Genomic DNA, 27403 nt, shown 5'->3' with positions numbered 1-27403 from the left:
ACCACACCGTCATAGAATAGTTCAGGTTGGAAGGCACCTTTAAAGGTCATCTAGTTCAATCCCCAAATTCTAAAAACTGTTCTCCTTTTACCTCCCCCAAGAAATACCAATGACTATTTTGTTATTTATAAATATTCCCTGAAGCTTTTCTTGTTAACCTTCTTTTTGAATAAAAGTTCCGTTCCTTACAGGACATCATTAATACAGCTAAATACGGGGAATATTGCATTATTATAGGCCCGCTTAATCTGAAGAAAAAACCCCTCTAAAAACCCCCAAATACAGGTTGCTGTCTTTGCTTTGCTTGTTGAACAACTCCTTTGAAAATAATCCTTAAATTAATAATTATTAAAATAGTCTTTATTCTTGCACTACAAAGTCATTGTTTCCATATATGTATCTTCCTTGAACATCTATTTAGGCACCTCAGCAGGAATTTTTATATTCTCTGGTGCAGGGTCTGGTAGTTGCATTAACCATTGACTTACTTCAGTGGGGTTTATGGGCGCTCAGAAGCCTTGGGAATCGGACAGCTTGCTTGCCCCCTACGTGCGGGTTTAGACACCTGAGTTTAGGAGCCCATACTCAGAAATACCGCCATAAGTATCTTCCTAAGGTGTTTTTTTTTCCCATGTTTGTGCAAGCCCATTAGCCGAGGCGCTCGGTGGGCGGCAGGCGGGGCCCCGAGCCCGGGGGGTGCTGCGGGCATGGCCCTTCAGAGCGACCCCCACAGCGGTCCTGGCAGGGGCAGGCGCGGCAGCAGCCGGCACCTCCCGCCCGGGACACGCACCCCCGCCTTCCCGCCCGCGCTCCTACCACCTGACTGAGAAATTAAACCCAACCCCAACCCCCAAAGCGCATCCGCTCCGGTGGTGCCCACAGGCGGCCGGCTCAGCTCGCTGCTCTCCCGTTCCCCCTTGGCGTAACTTGCTTTGTCCCCCCTCCCCTGCGAAGCGCCCACCCCACTACCTGCGGGTGGAGGCCCGGGCCCCGGCCCCCAGCCCCCACCCTCGCGCTCCTTTAAACGGCGGCAACGGCGAAGCCCCGCCGCCTCTCCACCGCGGCCCTTTCCGAGCGGAGCTCACCTGCCAGGCTGGTTTTCTTCTCTCCCCCCCGCCCCCCCCCCCCCCCCCCCCCCCCTTCCCTTCTCTTGTCAACTAACCCCCTCTAGCGCTGAACCAGTCGCATCTGACCTGCGGGCTGCCGGCAGCGGCGAGGCGAGGGGGCGCTTCTCGGCGCCTGCCTCACGCACGCCCCGCACCGCCCTGCAGCCCGTGCTCCCCTCGGGAGGGCGGCTGAGGAGGGGCCGCCGCTCCGAGCGCTCTCCCTTCCGTCCCCCTCCCCCCCCGCCGCGCGCGCCGGGCCGCCCGTTGGCTGGCGGGGCGCGTGTGCCGGAGCGCCCCCGGCGCGGGGCCGCGCTGGCCTCCCCGCGGACCCGGCACCCGCCGGGCTGGGCGCAGCGGGGCGGCCCCGCGGCCGCGCCGGAGGGCACCATCGCTCCGCTGGCGGCAGGGGAGCGGCACCACCACCACCAAAAAAAGCCCCCCGCAGCCGGCTGCGCGGCACGCAAATCAGGAGGGAGCAGCGAGCATCACACCAGAGCCGCCCGATTTCTGATTGCTCCGCGGCAGAGGGGGAGAGACAGAGACTGAGAGGGGAGAGCGGCAGAGCCGGGGACGGCGGCGGAGGGGTCGGCAAAGCCGCCCCGCAAGTTTCCTTGATGCCTTCGGGAGCGTGAGGAGGCGCCCGGCCCTTCTGCCCCTCCCCGCCTCAGGAGCTCGGCGGGGGCGAGGCGCTCCACCGTGGGAAACTGAAGCCCCTCGGCGCTGCCTCCGGCCGGGGATGCGGGGGACCGTGCGGCGCGGAGCGGGGAGGAGGCTGCTCCCGCCGAGGAGGCTGCTGAGAGCGCTTCTGTGGGGCTGAAGGTGCTACCGGCCGGAGCCGGCCGAGGGAGTGGGACGCGACCCCCGCCGCCGCCTCGAAGTTGCCGGAGCTCTCCCGGCTGCCACCGCCGCCGCCCCTCGCGGCAGCGCGGCAGCGGGGGGCTCCCGGCACCCTCGCTCGCCCTCGCTCTCCGGGCCGCACCGTGCCCCGGGACCTCGCCAGTGGATGCGCCCGCCCCGGCCCGTGCAGCCCCTGGCGGCAGTGCAGGCAGCGCAGCCCGCCGGGCCGCACCGGACCCCACCGGGGCGGCGGGCGGGGGCGCCGCGGCGGCGTTCTCCGCTGGCCTGAAGGAGGACGGGGAGCCTCGGCGGGCCGAGGACGCGGTGCGCTCGGCGGGCACCAGCCATGGGGTGTTGTGAGGTAAGGGGATTGCTCTGGAGAGTCGGCCTCTTCCTGCCCCTGCTGACAGCGCGCCCCGCCGCCGCCGCTCACGACGCCAGCAACCACGGTAAGGACGCCCGGGGGGCGCGGGGCGGGCGGGCTCCCGCTAACTTTGTGGCGGCCACGGGGTGCGAGTGGTCGGCGGGGAGGGGGTCCGCACCTGCACCCGGCAGCGCCGGCGCCGCCCGGCCCGGGGAAGAGGGGCGGCGGGCGCGGGGGTGGCGGGGCGTTGGGGCGCCCAGTGGCCGGGCGCGGTGCTCCCGCCGGCCCCGCTCGGTAGCTCGGCCTCTCACGGCTGCCTCAGCTGGGCAGAGGGAGCGCGGGGCCAGGCACGGAGGTCGGTCGCCGCCCGGCGGTCACCCCCCCTCCTGCCGTCTGCGCCCGCCACCCCGCAAAAGTTGGGTGTTTGGCGATAGAGAAGTGGGGGGCTCTGCTGCCCGTCCCCCTCCCCGGGCCGCGTCCCGTGAGGGGCGACGTGCCGTCCCCCGCCGAGCGGCGCCGGGGGCAGGGAGTTAACGCCGCGGCGGGCGGGACTAGCGGGGCGCCCGCGGGCTCCCCGCAGCCACCCCTGGCCGCCGGGCTCTGCCACGGAGCGGCTGAACAGCACGTAACCGAAAGTTACCTCCCGGTGAGGTGGAGCGGTAGCATTGTTTTACTTGAAATACGGTATTTTGCTTTACTGCTGCCGAACGTAAAGCGTCTTCGGAAAGGGTTTGAGAGAGCTCGTGGCGCGTTAAGAGGAATTACTGCTCGTCAGAGAGCTGTTCAAAGGTGCCTGACTGTACTTAACACCTAATTTTTACGTGCTGCGGACTGATTGTCCGGAAAAAAAAAATAATTCCCGTTTAAAGTCTGTCACAGGTGCACGCTCATCGGGTCTTACTGAAAGCAGTACTTTAGTTCTTTAGCTTGTAATGTGCGCGTTTAAGAAAAATGCCTCTAGATTAGGAAGGGGATCATCCTGTTTGGGAAAATAAAAATAAAAAAGCATAGCACATCGGGAGGGTATAAACTTTTATTAGGAAGAACTGAAAAAAAAAAGCCCCATAACTGATTATGAAACAGCATGTTATATGGTCTCAAACATCTGGATAGAGCAGAGCATTTCCTTAAATGTTTGTTTAATGTACATCTCTACTTAAGTTGTAGAGGATGTATGGTGCATCTATTCCTAAAGTAGGAGAGTCTTCCCTACTTTTAATATTATTTTTTGTACAATTTAGCTTCGTGTTATGGGATTTTGGTGTGACATGAGTGAAAATATGGGACCTGAAGGGCCGCCCTAAGGGTTGCTTTTAGCAGAAATTATTTTACCTGCTGTTACTGAAAGGAGCACTGAAGATGGCTATGGTGGAAAGTAATGATCAGAGAAAAGAAACTGGTCATGGAGTACTATCAAATACGTGGCTCATATATTTTCACACTTATGGTTACAATCCATTTTCAGCGTTTGTTGTAACTATATGTGTAACAGTAAGAAGAGAGAATAAAATATCTAGAAAATATGATAGTATGGCCACAAATACCCTGAGCAATCAGGATCAGTTATGGCAGGGACATTCCAAGTTTGATATTATTCCTTTACTTCTTCTACACTAAACGTGATGAATAATTTCACTTTGTAACCGTATAACATACGGTCATACCAATGCTGTGTTAGATTTTGCCCTTACTCATGTCTTAGTAGGCATCAGATTTTCACAGTAGCACAGCACCGTTTTCCTTTTATGTCAGTCTTGTTAGTGAATGCTAATATCTGCTACATTACCGCAAGGCCTAACAAGGCACATGAATGTGATTTTAAAAATATCTGTTTGCATGTGTTGTGAAATAACCAAGACACCATATGTCCATCAAAGATAAAGAATTTTTATAAAGTAATGCAAGTTAGGTTAGGTTTCTAAACTAGTATTTGATATTCCTGAGGTTAAACTAGTAATATTTAAATAGTGTTTTAAAAAGCAGGAGAAAAATGGGAAAAGTAGTTACTAAACCAGTTCAGCCCAAAGAATAGTCTGTCAAGGATGAAGTGAGTTTTGTTGATGCTGACATAACTTTTCCCAGCAAGTTCAGGTATTGCAATATTGGCTGCATAGAGTACTGATGAATTACCTAGCTTCTGAATAACTTCTCTTTCTGCACCTTGCTTCAAAACTTCCAATGAAGCAAGCGACCTCTTATCTTTGGTACCATAGAAGTAAAAAAATAAGTGTAACTGAACAAAACACACATGAACTGAAAATTTACTGAATTAATACAGGTGCTTCAAAACACACACTCTACGTGATGAATGCTAGCAAAAGAGTCTGCTTGTAGTGATGACTTTCTCTAAATCCGGGAAACTGGATGAAAGAAAATGAGTACAATAGAGAAGTTGCCTATTGTGTAAACACCTAAATGACAGTTTAAAGTGCCAGCTACTAACATCTGAAATCCCAGCTGGGAAGAATCTTTTGAAATGTTGTGCAGTTAACTGAGAAAAAAAATCTCTTAATTTTTCATAAGTTGATATTATCAGAATGTACATCTTGGTAACATGTTTGCAATAATTGCTGTTGGGTTTTCACTAAAAGTAATTTAGCTTGGCTTTACTATCTCATATGTTTGGTCTTTTATTTTGTATTTACAAACATACTAGCATTAATACTAAATTGCAGAGGAATGTTCTGTTTGTGTTTCTTGATTGTTTGGAGGAAAAAGGTGGAAGGGCAATAAGTTTATTTATCTGTCTTGGTAAACAGACAGCCCTTCCACTTCATTCTTAATGGTTTATTTCCTGTTATTAAAGAGGGATTTTCAGAGAATTAATATACTCCAGTCTTATAAATTATTGTTATTACTATTTTGGGACTAATCTTTTTGTTTGTTTTCCTCAAACAGAAAGATGTATTTTTATATATATAGTTCCAAGACTCTTAGGTTATTCTTCACCCAGTAAATCAATGTGTGTTGTCTTACAGCATCTGTAGCAAGGCAGACACAAACAATACTATTGACAGGGAAGTGAACTTCCTCATTCATCTTAATGGAGTGATCAGTTCAAAAACAAATTATGACGGTGCTAAGGGCTAGTTTTTACTGCTAAGAAAAACCATGTAGGTAGGCAAGGCCATAGAGCTGCATAGGAACAATGTACCACTGCAGCTCAAAACAGAACTGCTTGAAACATAAGCCTCAATTAATGGCGTAGGGGGAGTGCTTCCATGTTCATCTACATTTTCATTAGTTGTCTGTGACATCCAGTTCTGAACAAGTTGCATTATTATGCAAGATTTCAGCCTGTGTTGTAGGTTTGTTGTTTGGTTGCCAGAATGCGATGAATTGGGCAAGTGCTCTCAAACCTAAAAATACAGATAGTAGCATCTGATCTGTGAACTTCTTTGTGCCAAACATGTATTAACTTTTAAGGTAAAGGTCACATCAGGTAACAGTTTATCGGTGTCCTGTGCTAAGCATGCATGCATGTATGTAAACCAGAAAGAATTTTTGTACCCTGGCTTCTTTCAGACTGTATCTGCCATTATGTATCACCAGACAATTTCTCCGCAAGTGCCATAGTTTACTTCAGTTTATAACGTGTCATGTCTATCAGTGAACTGTAAAAGGAGGTTGTTGCTTTTTCAGTTACTGTGTATCGATACATATTGTCAGGTTTTGCAAGGTCAGTCTTTTTATATTTCCTTCTAAAAGGCACCTGTATTCACTTCCTTCCTCTTACCAAAAAAAAAAAAAAAAATTGAGGTAAGAAATAACGTCAAATGTCAGTTCCGAAATTTGTATAGCCTTTATTTTCACAATGATTACACTTGATGATGTAAATTGGGTAGCTCGAAGTGGGTAATAAAGCTTTTTGATTCTGGTATTAAAATCTCAGATTATTAATGACCTTGAGTTATTCATCAGTTCAAAGAAGTTGGCTTATTTTTGTTCACATATTTATTTTTACCTAAGTGCAATCCATCACAGATAAGTACTCGTTCTGAATACAGCACTCAGAATTTTCCCGTAGCAATAAGGAGACCAAGGACTAAGTGTCTGTAGAGACTGAACGTCTTGCTGACTGAAACTGGTGTTTTGCTGCTAGAGGATATCTCTTACTTTGAGGACTTAAGGTGCTGTGAAGAAGGCTGTGCTGCTGCCTGTATTGTACTTGTCCTGGTGGATTCTGCTCTTCAGTTGTCCAGCTAGTATCTTTTGTGAGAATTTGCATCATTACAGAAAAATCAGAAAATTTAATAAACAAAACCATTGCAGTGAAAGTGTGTCATTCCCTTTTAAGTGCGTAGATAAAGTCATGAGCAAGACCATATTTTAGTTTCAGCTATTAAATTTAAAAAAAATGTTTTTACCCGTGTGTCCCACATCCATGTAGACTTTAGTGCAAATAAAGACTTTGGGACCTCTGTAGTTATGGGTATGCATGAAATGACTTGTTATCCAAAAGCCTCGATTTATGTGTCATGAGTATGAGATGAACGGATTTGCATTTAATACTTCATGATATATTCCTGGTGTTGTATTTGGCAGTACCGAGTGCTGTTTGTGTATTTTGTTAATTTGTTTTGGGCAAATAGGAATGATTGGTATGGATATACTAAAAATTAAAAAATTTATGGCTTAAGCAGATATGCCTTAAAACCAAGTCAGTACAGCTCTTGTGTAATTTGAGGGTGTGAAAACACAACAGAGGAACTAAAGTGTTTCTGAAAGTATACAGGTTGGCCTTGTTGAGAAGGGAGGCAAGTCAAAATTTAAGCTAAATCTTATGAGGAAGTATGGAAAAACAATCTGAAGAGAATAGCTGACAGTGAGCAGTGACTTTTCCATCCCTCATGATTTATTCAGAAATCAGTGTTTTCACTTGCAGCCAGCATCTTATCTGCATCAGGAAACAAGCCAGCATAGTTCCTAGAAACCAGACTGCCACCAGCGCAGAGGGTCTGACTGTCCTGCATCTGCCTACTCTTCTGAGGTCCTTTTCGAAGCATCTGCTGCTGGCTGCTCTCAAATTGGCCTTCAGTATTGGATATACCTTGGGTTTGGTCCAGAATGACCATTCTTATCCCCCTATGAATTTAACAGTGATTTTTTTGCCAGACAACACTTCTTTTGAAGTCAAATAGTTTACAATTGAGGGAAGGAAAAAGCATGCAGGGAATGAAGTTTTTTCTTATGGAAATAGCCTCCGTGTTTCCAGATACGTATTTTTAGGCCTAATTACTTATATCTGAACTCTACTTGAGAGTTTCTTTAGGGTATCTGATGTTTGACTTTTCACTTGAGAATTTTAGAAAAGTCTAAAAGTTCAATAAATTGTTTATCAGTAAGAGACGGAGTAAGTTACTATCCAGTTTGCTGTTTTTTTTTTTATTTTTAAATGAGAAGCCTAACGTGTTTAAAATCTCCTTTAACTGATTAGCAATATTGAGAAACTGATATGCATGTGCAGTATGACAAACATTCTTGTATCGCAATATAGCATATATGTTTATATTCTTATTCCAGCTTTATGTGTAAGATGAAATGTTTCCATTGGGTTCACTAACTTGATTGACACAAAGAAGAGGCTGACCTTTTGTTTACTGTGTCTATTAACATGCTGAACTCTGTGACAGAGAGAGAGAATGGTAAATAGTATGAAAATAGACAAGTAGGGAAAGAAATTATTTGTCCCAAAAATCTATCTTGACCTCCAGGAACCGTGTTACCATGCAAGAGAGGTCAACAAAAACCAATCTGTTGAGAACAATACGTCTTCAGAAACTGATTTTGAACTTGTAAATGGTATGCCAGTCTTTATGATAAGGTGTTGGAACTGAGGAATTGCTACCGAAAAGAAGATTCTTCCATATGAGAAAACCATGAAATTGTTTGCAGGATTTCTTTCTGTCTGTACAAATTGACTTACTCAACCCTGTGAGAAAATAATTCCACAGACCTTTCTCTTAGAGTACTGTCTAATTGTGGAGTGCCAGTTCCCTACCATTTTTGGTTTTGTAAATTTCTATTTTGGCAACTTGTGTAAAAGTCAGGATTTTTTTAGTAATGTTTGTTTTTTCTTTCTTGGAATAGGTTGTATGACCTGTTAAAAACCTAAAGATCTCTATTTTTATTATTACTATTATTATTTTTAGGGCTTTTAAAATGCATTTGTAAATACTTCTTTCCATTTATGTACTTATTTCTCAATGTAATAATCACTCTGTCCTCTGTTGTAATGATGCCAGAATATTTCCAGACCATACAAAAGCATGTAAAATTTAGCAGTAAAATTATCTTCAGCTCGTTCATTTCTCTTGTAATTCCCTTAGTTAATCTTATGCTCTACCACTTATTCCTGCAATCTTTATGCTAGTTCCAAGGTTGCTTTCATTATCAATCTTGCAACACCTTTTTTTTTTTTTTTTTTTTTTTTTTTGTGTAGGTAGGCTATTGATCATTCCCACGTCTAAAAACAAGTCTGTTGAAAATAGGTAGGCATTAAAGAGAGGTCACTTCATTTAATCCAGCATCCATTTGTAATGTAAGTACTAATTTTGATGTGTTATGGAGCACATCTTAGAGACCAATCCTGCTTTTAAATCAGTGGCATGTTTTATAAGGATAACTGCAGCTTGTTAGTCCATTATATTAAAAAATCAACAACCCCAAACCGTCCCAACAAAACCCAAACAAAAAGTGCTAAAGATTTTCCTAGTCAGTAGGAAAATTTTGCTAATTTAATTGTCTCACCCACTACATAGTATTTCTGTATGTTAGCATTTCTATCACTTATTGTCTTCGATCTTTGCATTTGGACTCAATTCTGGCATAAAGATGCTGAATATCTTTATAATGGTGATAATTTAATAATTAGAGATTTATTAATTTTAATCAATGAAGATATTTTTATGATGCTTTAGATACTTGTGTAGATAATAAAAACCCACCACCCAAACAATACATGGGTATTCCCCCCCCCCCCCAGGTTTATGATACTGTACAAATACCATTACTTATGAATCTATTCACATTCTAAACACATAAAACCTCAATAACTATTGTGTGTATTTAAAGAAAGTAGGGGTATTTTGATCTTTAAGACTAGATTAAAAATACTGTAATGTTCTTGACTGACATTTCTTTTGATGGTCCAGGAGGGTCAGTTTTTTAAAATTGAAAACCATTTATCTTATGAGGAAATTATATCTAGATTGAAAATAAAATTTTCTTTCTCTAGAGTAATCTGAGGATTTAAAATGTATTTTGTCTTTAAATATAAAAAACTGAAATTCATGTTTAGCAACAATTCTGAAATCTTGATTCAAAACCCTAGAAACATGTAATTGTTAAAAAACCCATAATGATATAACACAGTGTAGAATAAACTGTATGAACGTCAAACACAGACTCGAAATAAAGTGAATCAAAATAAAGAACTATAGGTTTGAATCTTTTTCCTGTTCTCTGAAAATCTGTAAGGAACAGGATATTATAAAATCTGTTTTTAAGTGATCCCAGTGTTTTCAAGCTTTTATCCCTAACTGTATCACATACACCTCCATGCCAACCCCCACACCATGTTTCCAAGTTCTGTGTTGCTGTGATTTATCTCTATTCCTGGAAGGAGACAAACTGAAATGTTGAGGGAAGATTAAATCCTCATTTTGTTTGTAGTAAACCCCCCCCCCCCGCCCCGCCCCCCGAAGGCTGTGCTTCATTCATTTAGTAACCAGCCTTAACATTTCCTTAACTGTGATGTTAATGTTGCTTCAAATACTCTTGTGAAAAACATGGGGGTTGAGGGTGGCTGGTGCAACAGAGAAGGCCACACACACTCTCCAGGATGCTGCTGTAGGGGAAGATACATGACCAGGGCTGGGCTCTATCTGTGGATCTCTCTTCCTTGAACCAGCTGGTACAAAACCGTCCCAGCATAAGAAACATGTAAAAGGTCTGTCTTCTCTCCTTTCACCTTCTTTCCCTTTTTCCCTCCTCCACTGTTCCCTGTGTTGTATATGTTCATACTTTAAGATTCTACTTAAAGTCTCTAGGAAGAAATAAGAATTTAAAGGTGTAATACTCTTTATTTAAATAGCAATTCTGGGTTTGTGTTAGGTAGATTTGTAAGAAGATGATATAGTTTTTTTCTTCTTATGAGAGGTGGTTTTATTTGTTCTAAGTTGACTGAATTCCAGACAGTCTTTGAAGGTGTTTACTGATAGGTTCTCCAAAAAGAGTGATAACAGATTAATGAGGGCTAAATGCACAGCAGCTCCCCATGGGTCAGTGCAGCTCTGCTGGATAGCATAAGCAATGCTTATGTGAGGAGCACTAACATAAGCATAGCAACCCAGAGTGAACGTTTTAATATAGAGAGATATTAATTGCATTTGTTATACAACATTCCTTCATGCCAACAGGTTTTTGAAATTATACCAGTTTTAGCTTAGACTAAAAGCAGTGCTGTATCAGTTCTATGCAAAAGAAAGGTGGGCAGTAGGCACCACCTGTAAGAAACCACTGTGAAGGTGAATACACAGAATGAGGACATAGCAAAAGGTGTATTTACTGGGAGCTCTACTGTCTCAATCCATTTAATGGCTTCTACGCCTAGAACAAAAGGGGGAAAGTCACATATAGCAAACAGTATCATTGATGCATGTAATGAGTGATTTGTCTTGGCTGGGGACCTTTGGTTAGAGTGCACTTGCTGCTGTAATTTGTATTCTCTAGCTGCTGGTTGCTTCTAAGCTTAAAATAGAGGAATAAAAGAATGAATTAGAAAACATTCTGTAAAATTATGCACTAGCATTTTAATCTTGGTAAAAGTGATTATATCTCTGAAATTTCCAAGGCCGGTTTTCCCAGTGGGTGCCAGCTGCTGATTTAAAATCAAATTCTATAGGAAAAATTCTGCTAAAATTTATAAATACGTAAAGGGCGAGTGTCAGGAGGATGGAGCCAGGCTCTTCTTGGTGATGGCCAATGATAGGACAAGGGGCAACGGGTGCAAGCTGGAGCACAGGAGGTTCCACATTAACATAAGGAAAAACTTATTAACTGTGAGGGTGACAGAGCACGGGAAAAGGCTGCGCAGAGAGGCTGTGGAGTCTCCTTCCCTGGTGACATTCAAAACCCGCCTGGATACGTTCCTGTGTGATCTACTCTAGGTGGTCCTGCTCTGGCAGGGGGGTTGGACTTGATGATCTTTCGAGGTCCATTCCAACCCCTGACATTCTGTGATTCTGTGATTTTGGACATACTGGAAAAAAAACCATGAAAGGAGACGTAGCCATTTTTTTTCTGTAATGTTTCCATTCTTTGTGGCTGGAAATGAATTGCATGAAAAGCATTTGGATGAGGGATTCATATTTCAAAATGTAGTGTGAATCCAGCACTTTCTGCTAAACAAAGTGGGAACGTACAAAATTGCATGGTACTTCATACTCTGTTGTGCCTGGCTGCTGAAGATCTTTCAATGGGAAAGTAACAGAAATATAAAACTTTTGTCTCTGTTAGATTGCTTTTATTTGAATGGCTGACGTTGCTAGACACTTACATGCCAGAATGATACAGTAGGAACACCCACTCAGACTCAGAGGGTTATCTTGTCATTCAGTTTAGTGGACTTAATTTCTTAGAGGAGCATTTAATTTAGGTAAGTATGAATACTGTTAGTATTTAGGAATGAAGAAACATGATGCGAGGTGTGGCACATATGAGCTTCTCAGCCAAACTCACACTCAGACTGGCATCGGATGCAATGGAAACCCAAGCTCTGTTACCGTATGATTTTGGTATATGATAAAAAATGCCATTAAATTACAGATTTCCAGGCCAAGAATTTCAGAAAAAGTTAGCTTAATTTGCGTCTTTAAGAAATATAGAGAAACATCTCATGCTAAGGGTAAGAATTTGCCTTTGTATAATGGTGTATACTGGAAGTGATAAAGATGTGTTGTATTCAAAGGAAAAGGAATGATAGTGTACACTGCACAAAGAAAAAAGGTCTACTAGGGAAAGGTATTGTATAAAAACTGCTTCTGAAGAAATCTGGGATTGTAAAAGTAAACCAGGAAATCAGGTGGTATTCCATGTCATGTTAATATTTCCTCTTGATGCAGTTGAATATAATAATGTTATCATATACTGCATTTTTCTATAGGCTATCTAAAGGGCATCTCATCTAGTGCAGAAAAGTGATTGGAAGGAGTCCAACATTTCTTGTTGCTGTTGTTTAATACATGGGTCTGTGCAAGCATTAGGCTGCACACAGTTCTTTTTTCAGTGTTCAATGTCTTCAAAACTTATTTATCACATTCTTTTGAGGAAGCCTTCTGTGTCTTTATAGCCATTGAACTAAGGAGAAGAGTTAAAGGCCGAAGCTTTTAGCTTAGGTGACACACTGCATATTCCAAGGAATTAGTTTTTCATGTGCTCAGAGATAGGTGGCAGAGGTAGATATAACTAACACCTTGGTTTTCAGTGTAGTCTTCAGCAAAACTCATTGGTTTGTTTGTTTTTTTTTTTTTTTTTTCCCTGCACATAACTAAGTTGTTCTCTGCTAGGAACATTTTTTGTTCCTAATTTAAAAATCCAGGATATATCAAAACTCAGTTTATCGAAATATTGAATGCAGATGAAGTGGATTTGTACCACACAAATTAAAGATCTGAAACTGTCTTGCCATTTTGTGTACTTGGTCTCTTAACAGCCTTCCTGAAGTCAAAGCCTTAACCTCACAGCAGAAGCCTTGGCCAGCTGGCCCGTAGAGCTGTTTGATTCCCAGTCCTGGGAACAATTATCTTTGATGTAGACTGTGAGCATTACTGCACTTCTGGCTTTTCCTAAGTTTTAAGTGTTGGACTTGCTAATCTCATTAATGTAAAGATGTAGTTAATACAAAATTTCATTTCCTACTGCAATTTTTATATGTTAAAAGTTTGTTTTTTCTCTCCCTCTTCAGATATCATTCACATAGAATAATGGTTTATTTAGATTGACAGTGTAATACTCTGCTAAATGATCTGAATTACATAAGTCAGGAGAGATGCCGTCTTCCATGGCATAAGCGTTAGACAGTAATGAAGGCATGCACCTTGCCTGTAGATTGTCTTAAGCAGCAAAGGAATTTTGAAACTTGAAAGTAAATAGGCTCATTTTCAGTTAACACACCAGGGTTGTCCTCTCTAGGTTGCATAAGAGCTCTAATGGTTGTGACATCCCATTCTGTGTCTCTTTTTATCACTTCAATTGTCCTTGCTTTCCTTTCCTCTTTTTACCTTTCTTAACCTTATTCTTCCACTAGATAGCTTCTGTCCATCAGTGCCGTTTTCTTTCTGTTTTTTGTTGTTCCATCCCTCATTTTGCTGCATTTACTTTAGGATGTTTGTGTTCCTTGTTCTTCCACTCTCTCTAAGCCCTGAACAAGATGAGAGAATAGAGATGAAAGCTTTCTGTGCTTGTTAACTTGGCAGCCAGAAAATACCATGAAAGGACCATCTTAACCCAGCCTGGCAATAGTAGTATCGAGTGTGCTTAGTTGCTTTGTGGTAACAGTATCAGCACAGTAAAATTGATACATAGAGTCTGTTGAGGGTGGAATGCACTAAAAACTAAACGTAGATAAGCTTTGGCAGCACCAAAACTTCTGATTGCTATAGTGAACATGTTCTGCTTGGGTGAATGTAAGCTTATAGCAAAGGACATCAGTGAATGTCTATCAAGATGCTTCAAGTCATGGAAATGCTAGTGTTCTCTGAGATGCAAAACACATTTTCCCTTCCTTTGTTCTGGGAAATGCTTGAGCAGTTTTGTTTGAATTTTTTTGTAGAAGTCCACTTCAAACATTGGGGTTGATATAGAAAATTTTAGTTTGGAAAATGTTGAAAAGGCAAAAAACTAAGTTGTGAGATGAGAGAGTTAAGTAAGTTATCCTACTACTATTAGCTACTATTAAGTAGTTAATCCTACTACTTGTAGCTAGTTTCCCATTTTCTTCCTTTCTAGTGGCGCACCTGTTGCCACAGTACATCAAAAGTTCCAGTAATGCTTAAGCTTATTCACTTTACTAATAATATTTTTCCTTACTAATTTTGTAACAATTAGTTTTGATTTTAAGTAATGTCCCGAAGCCTTAATGTTAGTGGGTTTCCATTATATAAGAGCAAATTAGGAAATTATTTTTAATAGCTATAGTCTGACAGATGTATTTTATACTTGAGAGATGTGCCCCAAGAAATAAAAGCTGATTGAAATTGGTGCCACAGATGGATATTTTGAAAACAAAAAAGAAAATCAATAATAGATTAGGCTTGATTAGATGTTGACATTTAGAACTGCACATAGATAATGTTAAAATTTACTGACAACTGGCAGTCATCTTCCTGATTTGCTTTTGTACCTCCATTCTTGGTTCAGGTGGATCACGGTACATACATTGTAAAGGTTAATGAACAAATTACCATATAGCTCATCTGATTGTTCAGGCTTTAGCCTGGAGGGCTGAATGTTTTATAATCTAGTTTGTCTAATGTGGAACCTAATTTGTTTAATTTTTTTTTTTTTTTTTGTTATATGAAATTCTGATTTGCTTGAAAGTTTAGATGAGTCCAAAATAATTTATGAACTGATTTTCTGTCCTACCTTCCTGCATACACTTGTTTTACTCTGCTGCAATTTAAGCATAGTTGTACCTGACTTGCATTCTTTTTAAGGGAGAAGAGATTGAGGATCGTGGTCTTTAGTTACTTCCTTTCCATTTAATAAATATATCAGTGATCCTAATATAGAGCATTGATTCATCTTGCTATGTAGTTTTTGTCAATAACTTCTAGCTGTTTATTCCTATTTTATTTTGCCTCCTAGTCAGTTTTTAATGCAGAACAGTACTTTTACCTCCCTCAGGAGGATTACCAAATTGATCTTTTCACCCAATTGGCCTTTACAAAAATTTAAGCCTTTTCCAGTTCATAACTAAAAGTGACTGAAAAGTCCCAAGAGGTCTGTTAACCTTGCCTCTCTGCTTTTAAATTCCAATAAATACTGTTTTCTTTTACAAATAAGAGTTTGGAAAATAACTGTGTGTTATTATTAGTGCTCAAGAACTGAAGATTCTTTGGTATTTGCACTTTTTTGTATTTTTGATTTAAAACCCACTTTTGCAGTTTGAGGGGACCACTTCCTTGTCATCAGAGTGTACCCTTAGCAAGTTTGCTGGTGACATAAAACTGAGTAGCTAGATAAGCCAGAGGGTCATGCTGCCACCCAGAGGACCCTTGACAAGCTGGAGAAATGGGCTGACGGGAACCCCATGACGTTCAACAAAGGGAAGTGCCAAGTCCTCCACCTGGGGAGGAACAACTCCATGCACTTGTATATGCTAGGGACCACCCAGCTGGAAAGCAGCTTGGCAGAAAAGGACCTGGGTGAGGACACCCAAGACAAATGGTATCCTGGGCTGCATTAGGCAAAGTATTGCCAGCAGGTCAAGGGAGGTGATCCTTCCTGGAGTACAGTGTCCAGTTTTGGGCTCCTCAGTACATGGGATACAGGGACATACTGAGGAGAGTCCAGTGAAGGGCCATGAAGGTGAAGGTTGAGAGAGCTGCGACTGTTAAGCTCAGAGAAGAGAAAGCTTGGGGAGGATCAGTGTATACAAATACCTGAAGGGAGGGTGCAAAGAAGACAGAACCAGGCTCTTTTCAGTGGTGCCCAGTGACAGGACAAGAGGCAATGGGCACATGCTGAAACACAGGAGGTGCCTTCTGAACATCAGGAATCTCTTTTTTGCGTTCTGAGAGACACTACGCTGTGGTGGTTCTCAACCACACTATGGTGGTTTTGGGTTTTAAGAACACCACACTGTGAGTGTGACTGAGCATTGTCATAGATTACAATGGGATGTTTTGGAGTCTCCCACACCGGAGATATTCAGAAGCTTTCTAGTCCTGGGCAAGCTGCTCTAGGTGGCCTTGTTGAGCAGGAAGGATTGGACAAGATGACCTGCAGGGGTCCCTTCCAACCTCAACCATTCTGTGAATCAGCAAAACACATGACCAAGCAATCTGAATTTTAGCTGTGTTTCTGTTTCAGTCAGACTTGTCTCTTCCTAGCCCCAACAATATCTGTAGTAGCTTTCTATTTCATTTAATTAAAGGGCCTGGACAGGGAGAGAACATCTGTGAAGGAAGAAAGTAAGTTGATTAGAAACTGAGAGCAAGTTAAACATTTTTCTTCAAATTGTAACTCTGTAATAGTATTTTAAAAAACAGATTTTTTTCCTGTCCATTTATTCTCTTCAGTCTTGTGTATGGAGTGGCATAGGTGGATGTGTGCCATTTTGAATTGATAAATAAATTCATCATCCGAATCTGCATTAGTAAAAGTGAAGCTGTGAATAGTCAGTGTTCTCCCAGATACTTCTGCACTATGACACATTCTGTAGGCTCATTTCAAGAAGAATAAGTTAGGGCATAATTGTACTAGGCACTATTAAAGTGTGCAGATTCAAGAGAAACAAGCTCGTGTGTCAATGAAAGGCACTGTGACTTTCATAAAGGGAGGTGTAGGAAAGGACAGCTGGACCATTTGGGTACCAGAGCAGAAAACCAAGACCAAAGCTAGAGAGATAATAATCATAATAATGAATATATAGCATGTGTATTCATTTTATTGCTGTAAGGCAATGCCCCAGAGAAACACAATGGCTTCTAGATCAACTATCTGAAGAAGGTATCACAAGGCACACCATAGAGAATGAGGATTTTGTAATGTCCGATATACTCTAATGACGTCAAGCCAAGGTTAGGGATAGAAATCAAATACACATACCAGTAGGTTTTAATAAGCCCAAACTTCCAAATATTGTGAGGTAGAGTCAGAAGTAGAGCCTGCAGTGTAGTCCTTTTTATTTCTTTTGTCTTGAAAAATGTGGTAGATGTTTTCAAACTTTTTCGTTGAGCCAGAGATAAAAACCCAAGGTTCTTAGGTAACAGACCGCTGCAGTTGCTGGGTTTTGAGAAAATCACTAAATCATGACTTGGAACTTGGTCGCTTTAATATAGATCCTGGTCATTTTCTTTGTTTTCTTTCCTTAGCTGTCAGTATTATTTCTGTGTTATTTGAATAAAAGTGAAATGTGGTCTTTTGAGAGAAAAGTAATTTTGAGAATCCTGTTGACATGTCTTGCCTAAGTATCTTCTTCACTTGTATATATACCTTGGAACAGGAGTTGACAATGTGCTCTGTTAGCTGATAATTTACATTAGTGTTCTCTACAGCCTCCTTATCAGCTCCCAGCAAGTTTAATAACTAGGTATCAGTGTTGGCGGAATCAGATTATTTCATTTATGTAAGGCGCACGCCCTATGAAGTTGGAAGGTCCCATTAATTCACCTGGAATTCCAGAAGTAGGAATGAATGAAAAAATCCCCAAGTAGCAAAATTTTTTCGCAGCAAAAAATAACATACTATATGTCCATTTGCAAGCAAGGATGGCTGAAGCGAGTCATCTGGAACTGTATTTAGTTATGTAAATAAAATTAAGGATACACTGTAATTCAAAGGTGCAATGTTTGGTTTAGATAAAAGCATAAACAGAATGGGTAGAACTGGAGCTGCTGCATCACGGAACTCAGGTCTAAGTACCAGATGTTTACCAGACCATGCTGATGTTATGGCTTGTGAATTATACCAATATCAAAGTGTATCAAAGCAATATCAAAGGCTGGGAATGGAAGAGAAAGACAGCAGTGCAGAATTGTCTGTTTGGGGTTGTTGCTGTTAAGCAGAAGCTTGTTAGGTTTTTTCCTTGCTCCTTTCTGTTGTGTGATCTATTGTATGAATTTTATTTTGCCTTTGAAACAGTAAAGATTGGTTAAAATAAATATTTGGTTTGGGTGTTCTGATGTGCTGTATAAGGAAAAACCTCTCTGCAGGTGACAGGTTTGTGTGTCTTGCTCATATTCTCAGAGTAAGACCAATTGCCACCATCCGAGCAGATGGGAATTTTCTACCTCTCCAGATCAGATGAGACTGCCAAAGCAATTTGTGGTTGGACATTTTTTCCTTCACTGTAGCGTGTAGTATACTTTACTTAGTAGGTTCATAATGACTGCTATCTTAAAAAAGAAGAAAAAAAAAAAAGTCCTACTATGGACAGGTTCTTCATGATACCCTTCAGTTAAGCATCTGCTTAGTTAAGGGCCATCTTTTTTTATACTGTGTTTAGGAAAGGAAAAAGTTAGTGAGTTGATACTCAAGCTGTGCAAAGAGTGATTGAAGAACTGTTCATTCTCTTGCACTAATGTATTTAAACTTTTAACTGTGATTATGGGTGCTTGAGTCTGACCTCAGGGATTCTTTCTTTTCTGATATCTGGTGTTTTTATGTCTAAATGAGATGTGATTACACCAAATTCAGTGAATACGTTGTCCAAATGACCTGATTATTTGAGCTGCCAGGTAGTAGCTCAGGTTGACTTTACAATTATTCAGCATGCACAAAAAAATTACTTTGAATGTTTGGGTTTCGGGGCCTTGACTGCATGCTTTGAATGTTTGGGTTTCGGGGCCTTGACTCCATGGAATATATGTTAAAAGTTTTTTGATCTGGTTTAATCTAAGAGAAAACTATGAAAATAATTTAAGAAATGGTCTTGATATGAAATGCTTTATGAATAAAGTAAAATTCTTGTTGCTGAGCTTCACTGAGTTAGTATTTTTTGAGGAGAGGTAAACGTATTTGTGCTGCTGTGAGAAGCATAAGTATGATTTTCATTGCAGTAAAGTGATACAATGTATGACTAAAGCTTCTAAAATAGCAGTGGGGTATCCTTTTTTTTCAGATAATGGGATGAAACAGTACATTTTTGATAAAGGAGAGGGAAAGAAAATCAGAAGAAGGAAAAGAAGATAAAAACAAGTTCTGGCTCTCTTGCATGAATATACTAAATTACAACATTTTGAGTTTAGTTTGGGAGAAAAATAATTCGTTCAATAATATGTCATCTGTAGGTGTAAGCAAGATCTAGCACTTTTTTAAAAGTACATAATTAAGAAAATATAAAAAATAAGTTAATTCCAGTGTAGGGTGGGGAAGAAGTGTCATCAGCTGGAGTCCACTGATTCCATTTTTGTTGCTCAAAACTGCTACAGTTCATAAAATGCAGTTTTATAAGCTATTAGTCCATAATGTGGGGTAAGTCCTTTGGAGACATACATTGTAGATACCTGTAGTAGTTCAGAAAGATTTATATTGTGGTTCTATGAGGATGGTTCAAGAATTATTTAAGTGCTATTATTTATGGTGTTGCAAAAGGAAATGGGTTGGAGGAGAGAAGTTACTATTGGCTTCAAAGACAGGAAAGGAAATTAGGAATGGAAGAGTTAGTTATTCATCAAGTGGCTTGGAGGTGAGGAAAATATTTTACTGTAACATTACTGGCATTGAAAGGTTTTTTTTTTAATTGTTCTTTACAGAAAAAAAGTAGTATTTGCATTAGTGGCACATGCCAAGACTGTTTACACTGCGTCAAATGGCTCTGTTGGCTGTAACTGGAACAGAGGACTGCAAAAGGGCTCTGTTACCACAAGCAAGTGCCTCCTATGATACTGTATAAAAAAATTAGTTTTCATCTTAAATCTAGTTAAGTGATGTTCCCTCATTGCTCCTATTTGAAGGTTGTTCTGAACTTCAGTGCTACGAAATTAAAATATATTTATAAACTGCATTTATTAGTGGTTGGTGCTTATTCATTGATGCTTGTGCTGGCATTGTCTCAAAGCTTAGGAACATCTTTCCATTCTCAATTTTTATCCAGCTACACTGTTGTAGGATGAGTCTTATCTCTTCTTTTGGGTTTTTGCTTGCTGTTTTCATCTCTCATTGAAGAGATTTCTGATCACTATGACAGTTACAGTTGCCTTTGCTTGGTTTTCATCCTGTTTTAATTAGTTCTCTCTTGAACAAATGTGGCCAGAACAGAGTGCAGTTTTGCTGGTGAGATTTTACCGGTACTTTGTGCAGTAGTAGTGTTTTAATTAGTAATACCTGACACTTGTTGTAATGGCAGTTGTCTCCTTCATTCACTTGTTTGATTGGTCCTTGGTTGGCTTGTCATCAGCTAGTATGTGCACATCTTATCTTCTCTGTCTGCTGCTAGGCTCTCACTTCATAAAAGAAATTATTTTTGGCTCCCTTTGGATTGTCTAATGATTTATATTTAATATCCTTCCTTCTTTATTATCCCAGATAGGAAGAATAATTTCTTCTCTCTCCATAGCCCCCCACATAGTGTTCCAGCCTTCAGTTGTGTTGACAACACCTCCCAACTTTTCCATGAAAAAAAAATCTCATTAGAACAAGCCTACTTTGGCCAAGGACATTACTTAAGTATGAAATAAGCTCTCATAACTAATCTTTGAGGAAGTGCACTACAAGTTGCACAGCTCAATACTGTCTGTCTTGAAAGCATTCCTTTTACGTGCTTCCTCACCTCTTTTGCTCTCTGTTTAAAGCAGCTCAAAACTCTTTTACAACTTGTTTCAGTTTCCTAACCCAGATTTATTTCTGACATTTTTACAACAAAATGTACATGATAAGCTAGAATGTTCAGTACCAACAGGGTGTTGCCATGCAAACAGTAATTTAATGATATCTTAACTATAAAACCACAAATAATATTTCATAATTTTTGTAGATTCAATACACTTTTCAGTTTGTTTAATTCTGAAATAAGACTGAAAGTAGTACTGCATTCTCAAAGTCAAATTGAATGAAATTATCCTCAAATTCAGCTGTAATTTTACCTTAATGCATTATAATTCAGATGTCAGCTTTTTCTTCCATGATTTGATTCTGCTTGGCTATTAGGATCACTCAGTACTTACTCTGTTTTATTGCTCTTAGATGAAATAAATTAAGCTGTACAGCAATCTAAAAGATAATATTCATTGTTATAAATTTGGCATTTACATGAATGAAACATCTTAAATTCCCCCTTCATCTGTTTTAAATTAAGTATGGGATTTAAATCACTTGTTCTGATTGAGAGCAAGCACTAGAAATGAAGGGCCTGTGGACAATCAAAAAAAGAAGACTGAGGTTCTGATCAAGGCATTCATTATAGTTGGTGAGAAACAATGTTAAACAATAATTAATTGCATTCATGTAGAGGGTAGAGAAACCTGCCATGAGATAGTATTGTATTCATAGTCTGAGAATGATTTTGAACGGGTGGGAAAGTGAGAGTAACAAGCAAAGTATTTCAAATTGCTCAGGAATGGTGGTAGCTAGCTCTTGTAAGAAGAGAAGCCTTAAATCAATGTGGATGTATAAAATATGTGTAATAAATTTGTATTCAACTGTAATTATCTCCCCTTATAGTTGCTTTTTTAACTAGGGATGTAATTGTATACTTAATGTTCAACCTAAAATATTTACTTTTAAGACCAATTCTGTTTCATTCCTTACTTAATTCGCATTGTAATCTCAGTAATCCTTTTTATAGGTAAAAAAAAATACATTCAAGTAAAAAAAAAATAAAAATGTTTGGCCTGAAACTGTTCTTAGATTTAACAGTCTTAATTTAATGTATGTTAACTCTATTGAGGATATTGTTTACTCCAGAATAACTTATTATTACTCAAAATGAAACCTTGTTTCTTGCAAACAGGCTTCTATCATGCAGTCTGAAATCAGAAAAGAAGACAGTTTCAGTTGTCTTAGGTTTAATATGTCCTGTAAATTGCCCCATTTTGAAAGACTGTGATTTAGAATTTTAGACAAATCAGTTACTGATGATGTATTTTGGTTTCTAGATACAATTCTGGTGGCAAGGTGTCTTAATGAAAGCAAGTATGTGCAAAACCTGATTGCTGCCTCCCATTTCCAACTTGTACATCATTCCTAATGTGCAAAAATAATAAATATGTTTCTTTTTTACAGAATCAGTGTTCATTGTCTTCCTGTGCAGCCCATCTATCCATTACCACTTTTCAGTGCCTTTCCTGACTGTGTAACGGTGTCCAGTTCATGTTTTCATACAACCCCAGTTCTGTCTTCTGTTGTGAAATTTCTGCTGTTCAATGTAACTCTCCCCTCCCCTCCCCGTCTTCCCATAGAAATGTTTGTATCCAAGCTAGCCACTTCTCCCTCAGATTCCTCAATCTTTGGCCCCTCTGAAGCTCTACTGCTACCTCTGTAAGACTGTTTCTACTTTTAGTCTCATCAATTCACACTATACTTTAGCAAAATTAATTGTCTGACTGCTGTAGTCCATCCACTCAATCCATTCTTTGCTCTGTAGGCATCATCACACTGTTGGTCCTTAACCACCATCATCAAACTGCTTTTCCCACAGCATTCTGCTTTCATTGAGTTTTTCCTTAACTGTCAAATCCACTCACTTGATCTTTGGGTTAAAATATCTGTCCTTAATGAACTGACCTTTGGTCTTAGAGTTTGTTGATCTGGGTGGCCCCTGGCCTTGCCACAAACGACTGATTTGCTGCCTCTCCACAGTGCTTCTTCCTTCTTGCTACTTTGCCATCTGCATCTTTTGCAGGTAACACTGTACTCTAGTTCTCCGGCTTTACTTCCAAATCCTTTGTAGTCCCAACTAGACTCTGACTATGCAGCTAGAGATGCGTCCCTTGAAAATCAGTGAGGGACTGTTTTTAGGCAAGACAAAGTTACTGAATTACCTGCTCTGTAAGACTTGCATGACACCTGCAGTGCAGTAAATCTGAGGGTGGGTGGACTAGCTGATTTTTCTACTGTCTCTCTTGTTTGTGACTTTTAGGGCAGCTAGTGCTCAAGAGGCACTGCAGCAAAACAGCCCACTGACTCAAAGTGTTTCCATTTCACAAGAGGAGCTGGAGGAGGAGGAAGCTGGTTTAGGGCTCTACCCTTCCTCATATCAGTAAGCAGGCATGTTACAGAGTGTTTCTTTTCAAGGAAACTAGAATAGCAAAACATGCAGTTTTGGAAGGCTTCATTAGGAGAATTTTAAAAATTGTGTTGGTGATATTTCTTGTAGGTCACTCTGCAACCCAGTTTTCTTTGTGCTTTAATTACATCTGGTAAAATCTTCAATGAAAGTTGAAACCAAAAGATTTCTATGGAACTGTGTATGTTGGGGCTTTAAAGGAGAGCATCTGTATGAACTACAGAATTTCCTGAAGGAGGAGCATAAAGTGCATTTTTCATATGCTTTTCATAGCATATGAAAGTACTTATGTATGACAAACTTTCTTGGGAAGAAGTATAGGGGCAGTAGTAATTTTTCAGGCTTGGTCTTTGTTGTATTGGTAAAAACTATTTCCTACTAGATCACAGATGTATATAGTGGATATATAGATAAGTAGATGGATGTGAACCTCATGATATTCAACAAGGCCAAGTGCAAGGTCCTGCATCTTGGTTGGGACAATCTCCAATATCAGTACAGGCTGGGGGATGAATGGATTGGGAGCAGCGCTGCAGAGAAGGACTCGGGGGTATTGGTGAATTAAAAATTGGACTTGAGCTGGCAATGTGCACTTGCTGCCCAGAAAGCCAATCGTATCCTGGGCTGCATAAAAATCAACATGGCTAGCAGGTCGAGGTAGGTGATTCTGCCCCTCTCCTTTGCTCTGATGAGACCTCACCTGCAGTACTGTGTCCACCCCTGGAGCCACCAGCGCAAGGCAGACATGGACCTGCTTGAGCAGGTCCAGAGGAGGCCACAAAGATGATCAGGGTGGTTGGAATGTCTTTCCTGTGAAGACAGGCTGAGAGAGTTGGGGTTGTTTATCCTGGAGAAGAGAAGGCTCCGGGGAGACCTTATTGCAGCTTTTTGATGTATAAAGTGAGCTTGTAAGAAAGACAGATAAAGACTTTTTACCAGGGCCTGTAGTGACAGGGCAAGAGTTGATGTTTTAAATTGAAAGAGGGTAGATTTAGATTGGGTATAAGGAAGAAATTCTTTATGATGAGGGTGGTGAGGCATTGGTGTGGGTTGCCCAGAGAAGTTGTGGGTGCCCCATCCCTGGTAGTGTTCACAGCCAGATTGGACGGGGCTCTGTGCAACCTGATCTAGTGAAAGATGTCCCTGCCCATGGCAGGGGGTTGGACTAGATAATCTGTGGAGGTCCTTTCTAAGCCAAAGTATTCTATAGTTCTGTAATTCTCTGATATACTGGATAGCCTTCCCAGACATATTGAGCTTTTTCACTATATTGTAGTCTTCAGATAGGAGCAAAGAATAATTTTTAAATTATTCCCTGTTTTTTCCTTGAATTGAGTAATTAATCTCCACAGTTGTGGTGCTGTTTGTCCCTTTCTCACATTTTCTGGACTCACATTTCAGACAGAATGGCAAAAGAGGAAACAAAAAATTTTGAAGAAGAGTGGTATAAAGCAAGTTTTAATTCAAACATTACCTTTGCGATAATCATTCAAATATAAAGGTTGCCATATTCTGCAGTAACAGTGTGGCTGTAGTATTATATAGTCTATGTTTGGTATTGCCTTCAAAGTCACTTGGCAGCGCTCCAGCGATCCTCAGTGACATTCCTTCTGCATCACTGGGTTGTATAACAGGCACTTAAGTCTCAAGTAGGCCTTTGAAGTGGTGCTTTGAACTAAGTCAGTCACCGAATGCTACTGCATTTCCAGCAGTAGTGATGCAATGCTGTACCTGCCAGATCATCGTGCCAAAGATGTGTTTGTTTCAGGTCAGTGGAAGTCTCACAAATGCTTTCCACCTTCATGTGTGTTAGACATGACAACCCCTTGTTACCAAAAAGACTATTTTCAGTCATATCCGAAGTGACTGTTTTTACTTTACACTGTTTTAGCAGGAAGTGTTTTTTTACTTAATTATTAAAAAAAAAAAAAAAAAGGTGTTAGTACTATGCTGTTAGGATTCAACATTCTTTAAATGCCAGCAGAAGAAAAAAAGCTGAGGACTAGAAAGAGATATATTGAAAAATGTTCCCTGTATCATATCCAAATCACCTCTTGCACTCTAGAAAATTAAAAAAAAATCCTAAAATTATATGGAAAAGCAGTCTTTTTACTTTCTCTTTTTCCTGTGTAATCAGAAAAAAAGTTTGTTTCCTCCAATTAAATTATCATGTAGGCACAAATTAGAGGGTAACTATATACTGTTGAATATGAGACCAGTTATTCAACAGACCACGCATAAGTTTGCTACATGAGTGATGGCATTTCAGATCTCTTTTATGCTCTTCAGTTATCTTTGAAATTTTAATCTCCATGTATGTACATTAAAAGTATATCATTCAAAGCTCAAAGTCTGTGTATACTAGAGGTGAGTAGTCCATGCTGTCCAATCTTTTAAAGCAATTTGATCTTCAGTTAGATAGTCAAAACTTATTTCCTGTCAAGTAAATGACAAGATGTTGTATATTTATTTGTTGATAACAATAGAAGTATTATTTTGTAAAAACAATTGAGCTTTCATGCCGATGTTCCACTGTAGGTAAAGAGACCAAGATTTTCAAAGCTACCAATTATTAGCATGTACTTTAGCTTGACAGCCTGACCTAGCACCTGTAAAATGTTCATGCTGTGAAAGCTTGGTGCTTGACACCATACATTATAAATGAAGAGCTAGTGGAAAAAGTGACAGACTGACTCAGTGAAAGAGAGAATTACGAAGCTGAAAAACGTTAAACTGACTGGCTGTGTGGGTATTTAATCAGAGGAGATAAGGAACATTCTATCATCATGAATATGAACCTAGGATATCTCTGGAAGTATTTGTCATGAGTGGAATAACTCTTCTTTCTAATAAGTTGCATTTACTTTGATATATTTTTGAGGCTCTGCATTAAAAAAAGAAAACAACATAGTCAAATGTTAACTTCATATTTTCTGAGTTCCCTTTGTGTTTCTTCCTGGAAGGTTTTTTTGGTATAATTTCTGCTAAACTCTTTTTCTGTACATCATGGTCACTTTCAGACTACAGCAGTAAGGCCAGCTATATTAAATATTTCCTTCTGAAGTAGATAACTTATCAAGCAAATGAGGTGCCACTTCAGGAAGCAAAGGAGAAAAACTGGTCTCAATGCTTGAGAGCATTGACACCTTTGAAAGTCATGACTGCTTCGGCTTTGATATGCCCACAGCTTGTGGTTCTTCTGATAACTTGCCTTAACTGTTGACAGCTAAAATCATTGCTAACCCCATAACCTTTAACAAGCAGAAAAAATACAAATATAGCCTTGATAGTCCTCCCCTATCCTTTGTATGTCACTTGCTTTCTTAGGTCATTAAGGAGATCAGGGAGCATGTCCCTTTTATTTGAGTACAAAATACTAACTTCATCCTGCTTATATGGCATTGGCATAGATCTGTAATGGATAATAATAATGATGTTCTGTCACTTCTGAAGGCTCATTTATGTGACTTGTGGATAAATTTTGGGTGATGGTTCAGACTGCAACAATGCAACAGATGGTGATTGAACAGCTACACTTTTCCACTCTCTGTACCGCTTCATACAGACATTGTTAACGTTATTGTTAGCTTGGGAAAGCAGGGTAGTCAAGATATGCCATTTATGGGCTGTATGAACTCTTTGCTTTCTCTGTTGTAGCTTTTGTATGTACAAAATAGGAATGACCCTGTTTCATTTTATGATGTAAAAATATGGACTTAATGTAGGTAACTTCTTACTTAGCTGCCTAGAGTTCAGAAGTTATGCTGAACTACCGAAGTAGTAGAATACAGAGAGAAGTCTTTGGCTTCAGCAGATGGGTCTGTGCCACCGCAGAAGTGCCTGCCTACATGTTTCATGCCTGGAGTTTCCCTAACTGTGGTTGCCATGCCTGATTTGCCTGTATGTCAGAGTTTCAGACTCCTGATTCTTGTCCTCAGCCTGTCTGAAGCAGCATGCTCTGCAGTTCTGACTGCAGCTGTGAGAACATACACCCTTGAGGGCACTGCCAAAAAGCCTGAACTGGTCCCTTGCCTCAGTTCTTGAGCTAGAGATTCTCAAACAGCTCTTCATGGGGCTGTGCTACCAGTCAAGCACGAATGTTCTTTAGTTGCTTCAGCCTTTGTACCTCTCCTAACATCTGTCTAC

At 40.6% G+C, this 27403-nt stretch overlaps 1 protein-coding gene across 2 annotated transcripts in view; it reads left to right on the top strand.

Moving 5' to 3' along the window:
• Positions 1–2289: 2289 nt before the first annotated feature.
• EPHA6 (EPH receptor A6) overlaps positions 2290–27403 on the top strand; it is a 503574-nt gene continuing 478460 nt past the window's right edge. For both annotated transcript variants that reach the window (XM_086477983.1, XM_086477974.1), the window contains exon 1: positions 2290–2392. In XM_086477983.1, coding sequence (XP_086334109.1) covers positions 2290–2392 — 103 coding nt within the window. The remainder of the gene's footprint in view (positions 2393–27403) is intronic.

The sequence above is a fragment of the Leptosomus discolor genome, chromosome 1 (assembly GCF_034619465.1).
Source record: "Leptosomus discolor isolate bLepDis1 chromosome 1, bLepDis1.hap2, whole genome shotgun sequence".
Classification (NCBI taxonomy): Eukaryota; Metazoa; Chordata; class Aves; order Leptosomiformes; family Leptosomidae; genus Leptosomus; species Leptosomus discolor.
The sequence above is the reverse complement of the archived record's forward strand: the minus strand, read 5'-3'. Positions and strand labels throughout refer to the sequence as shown.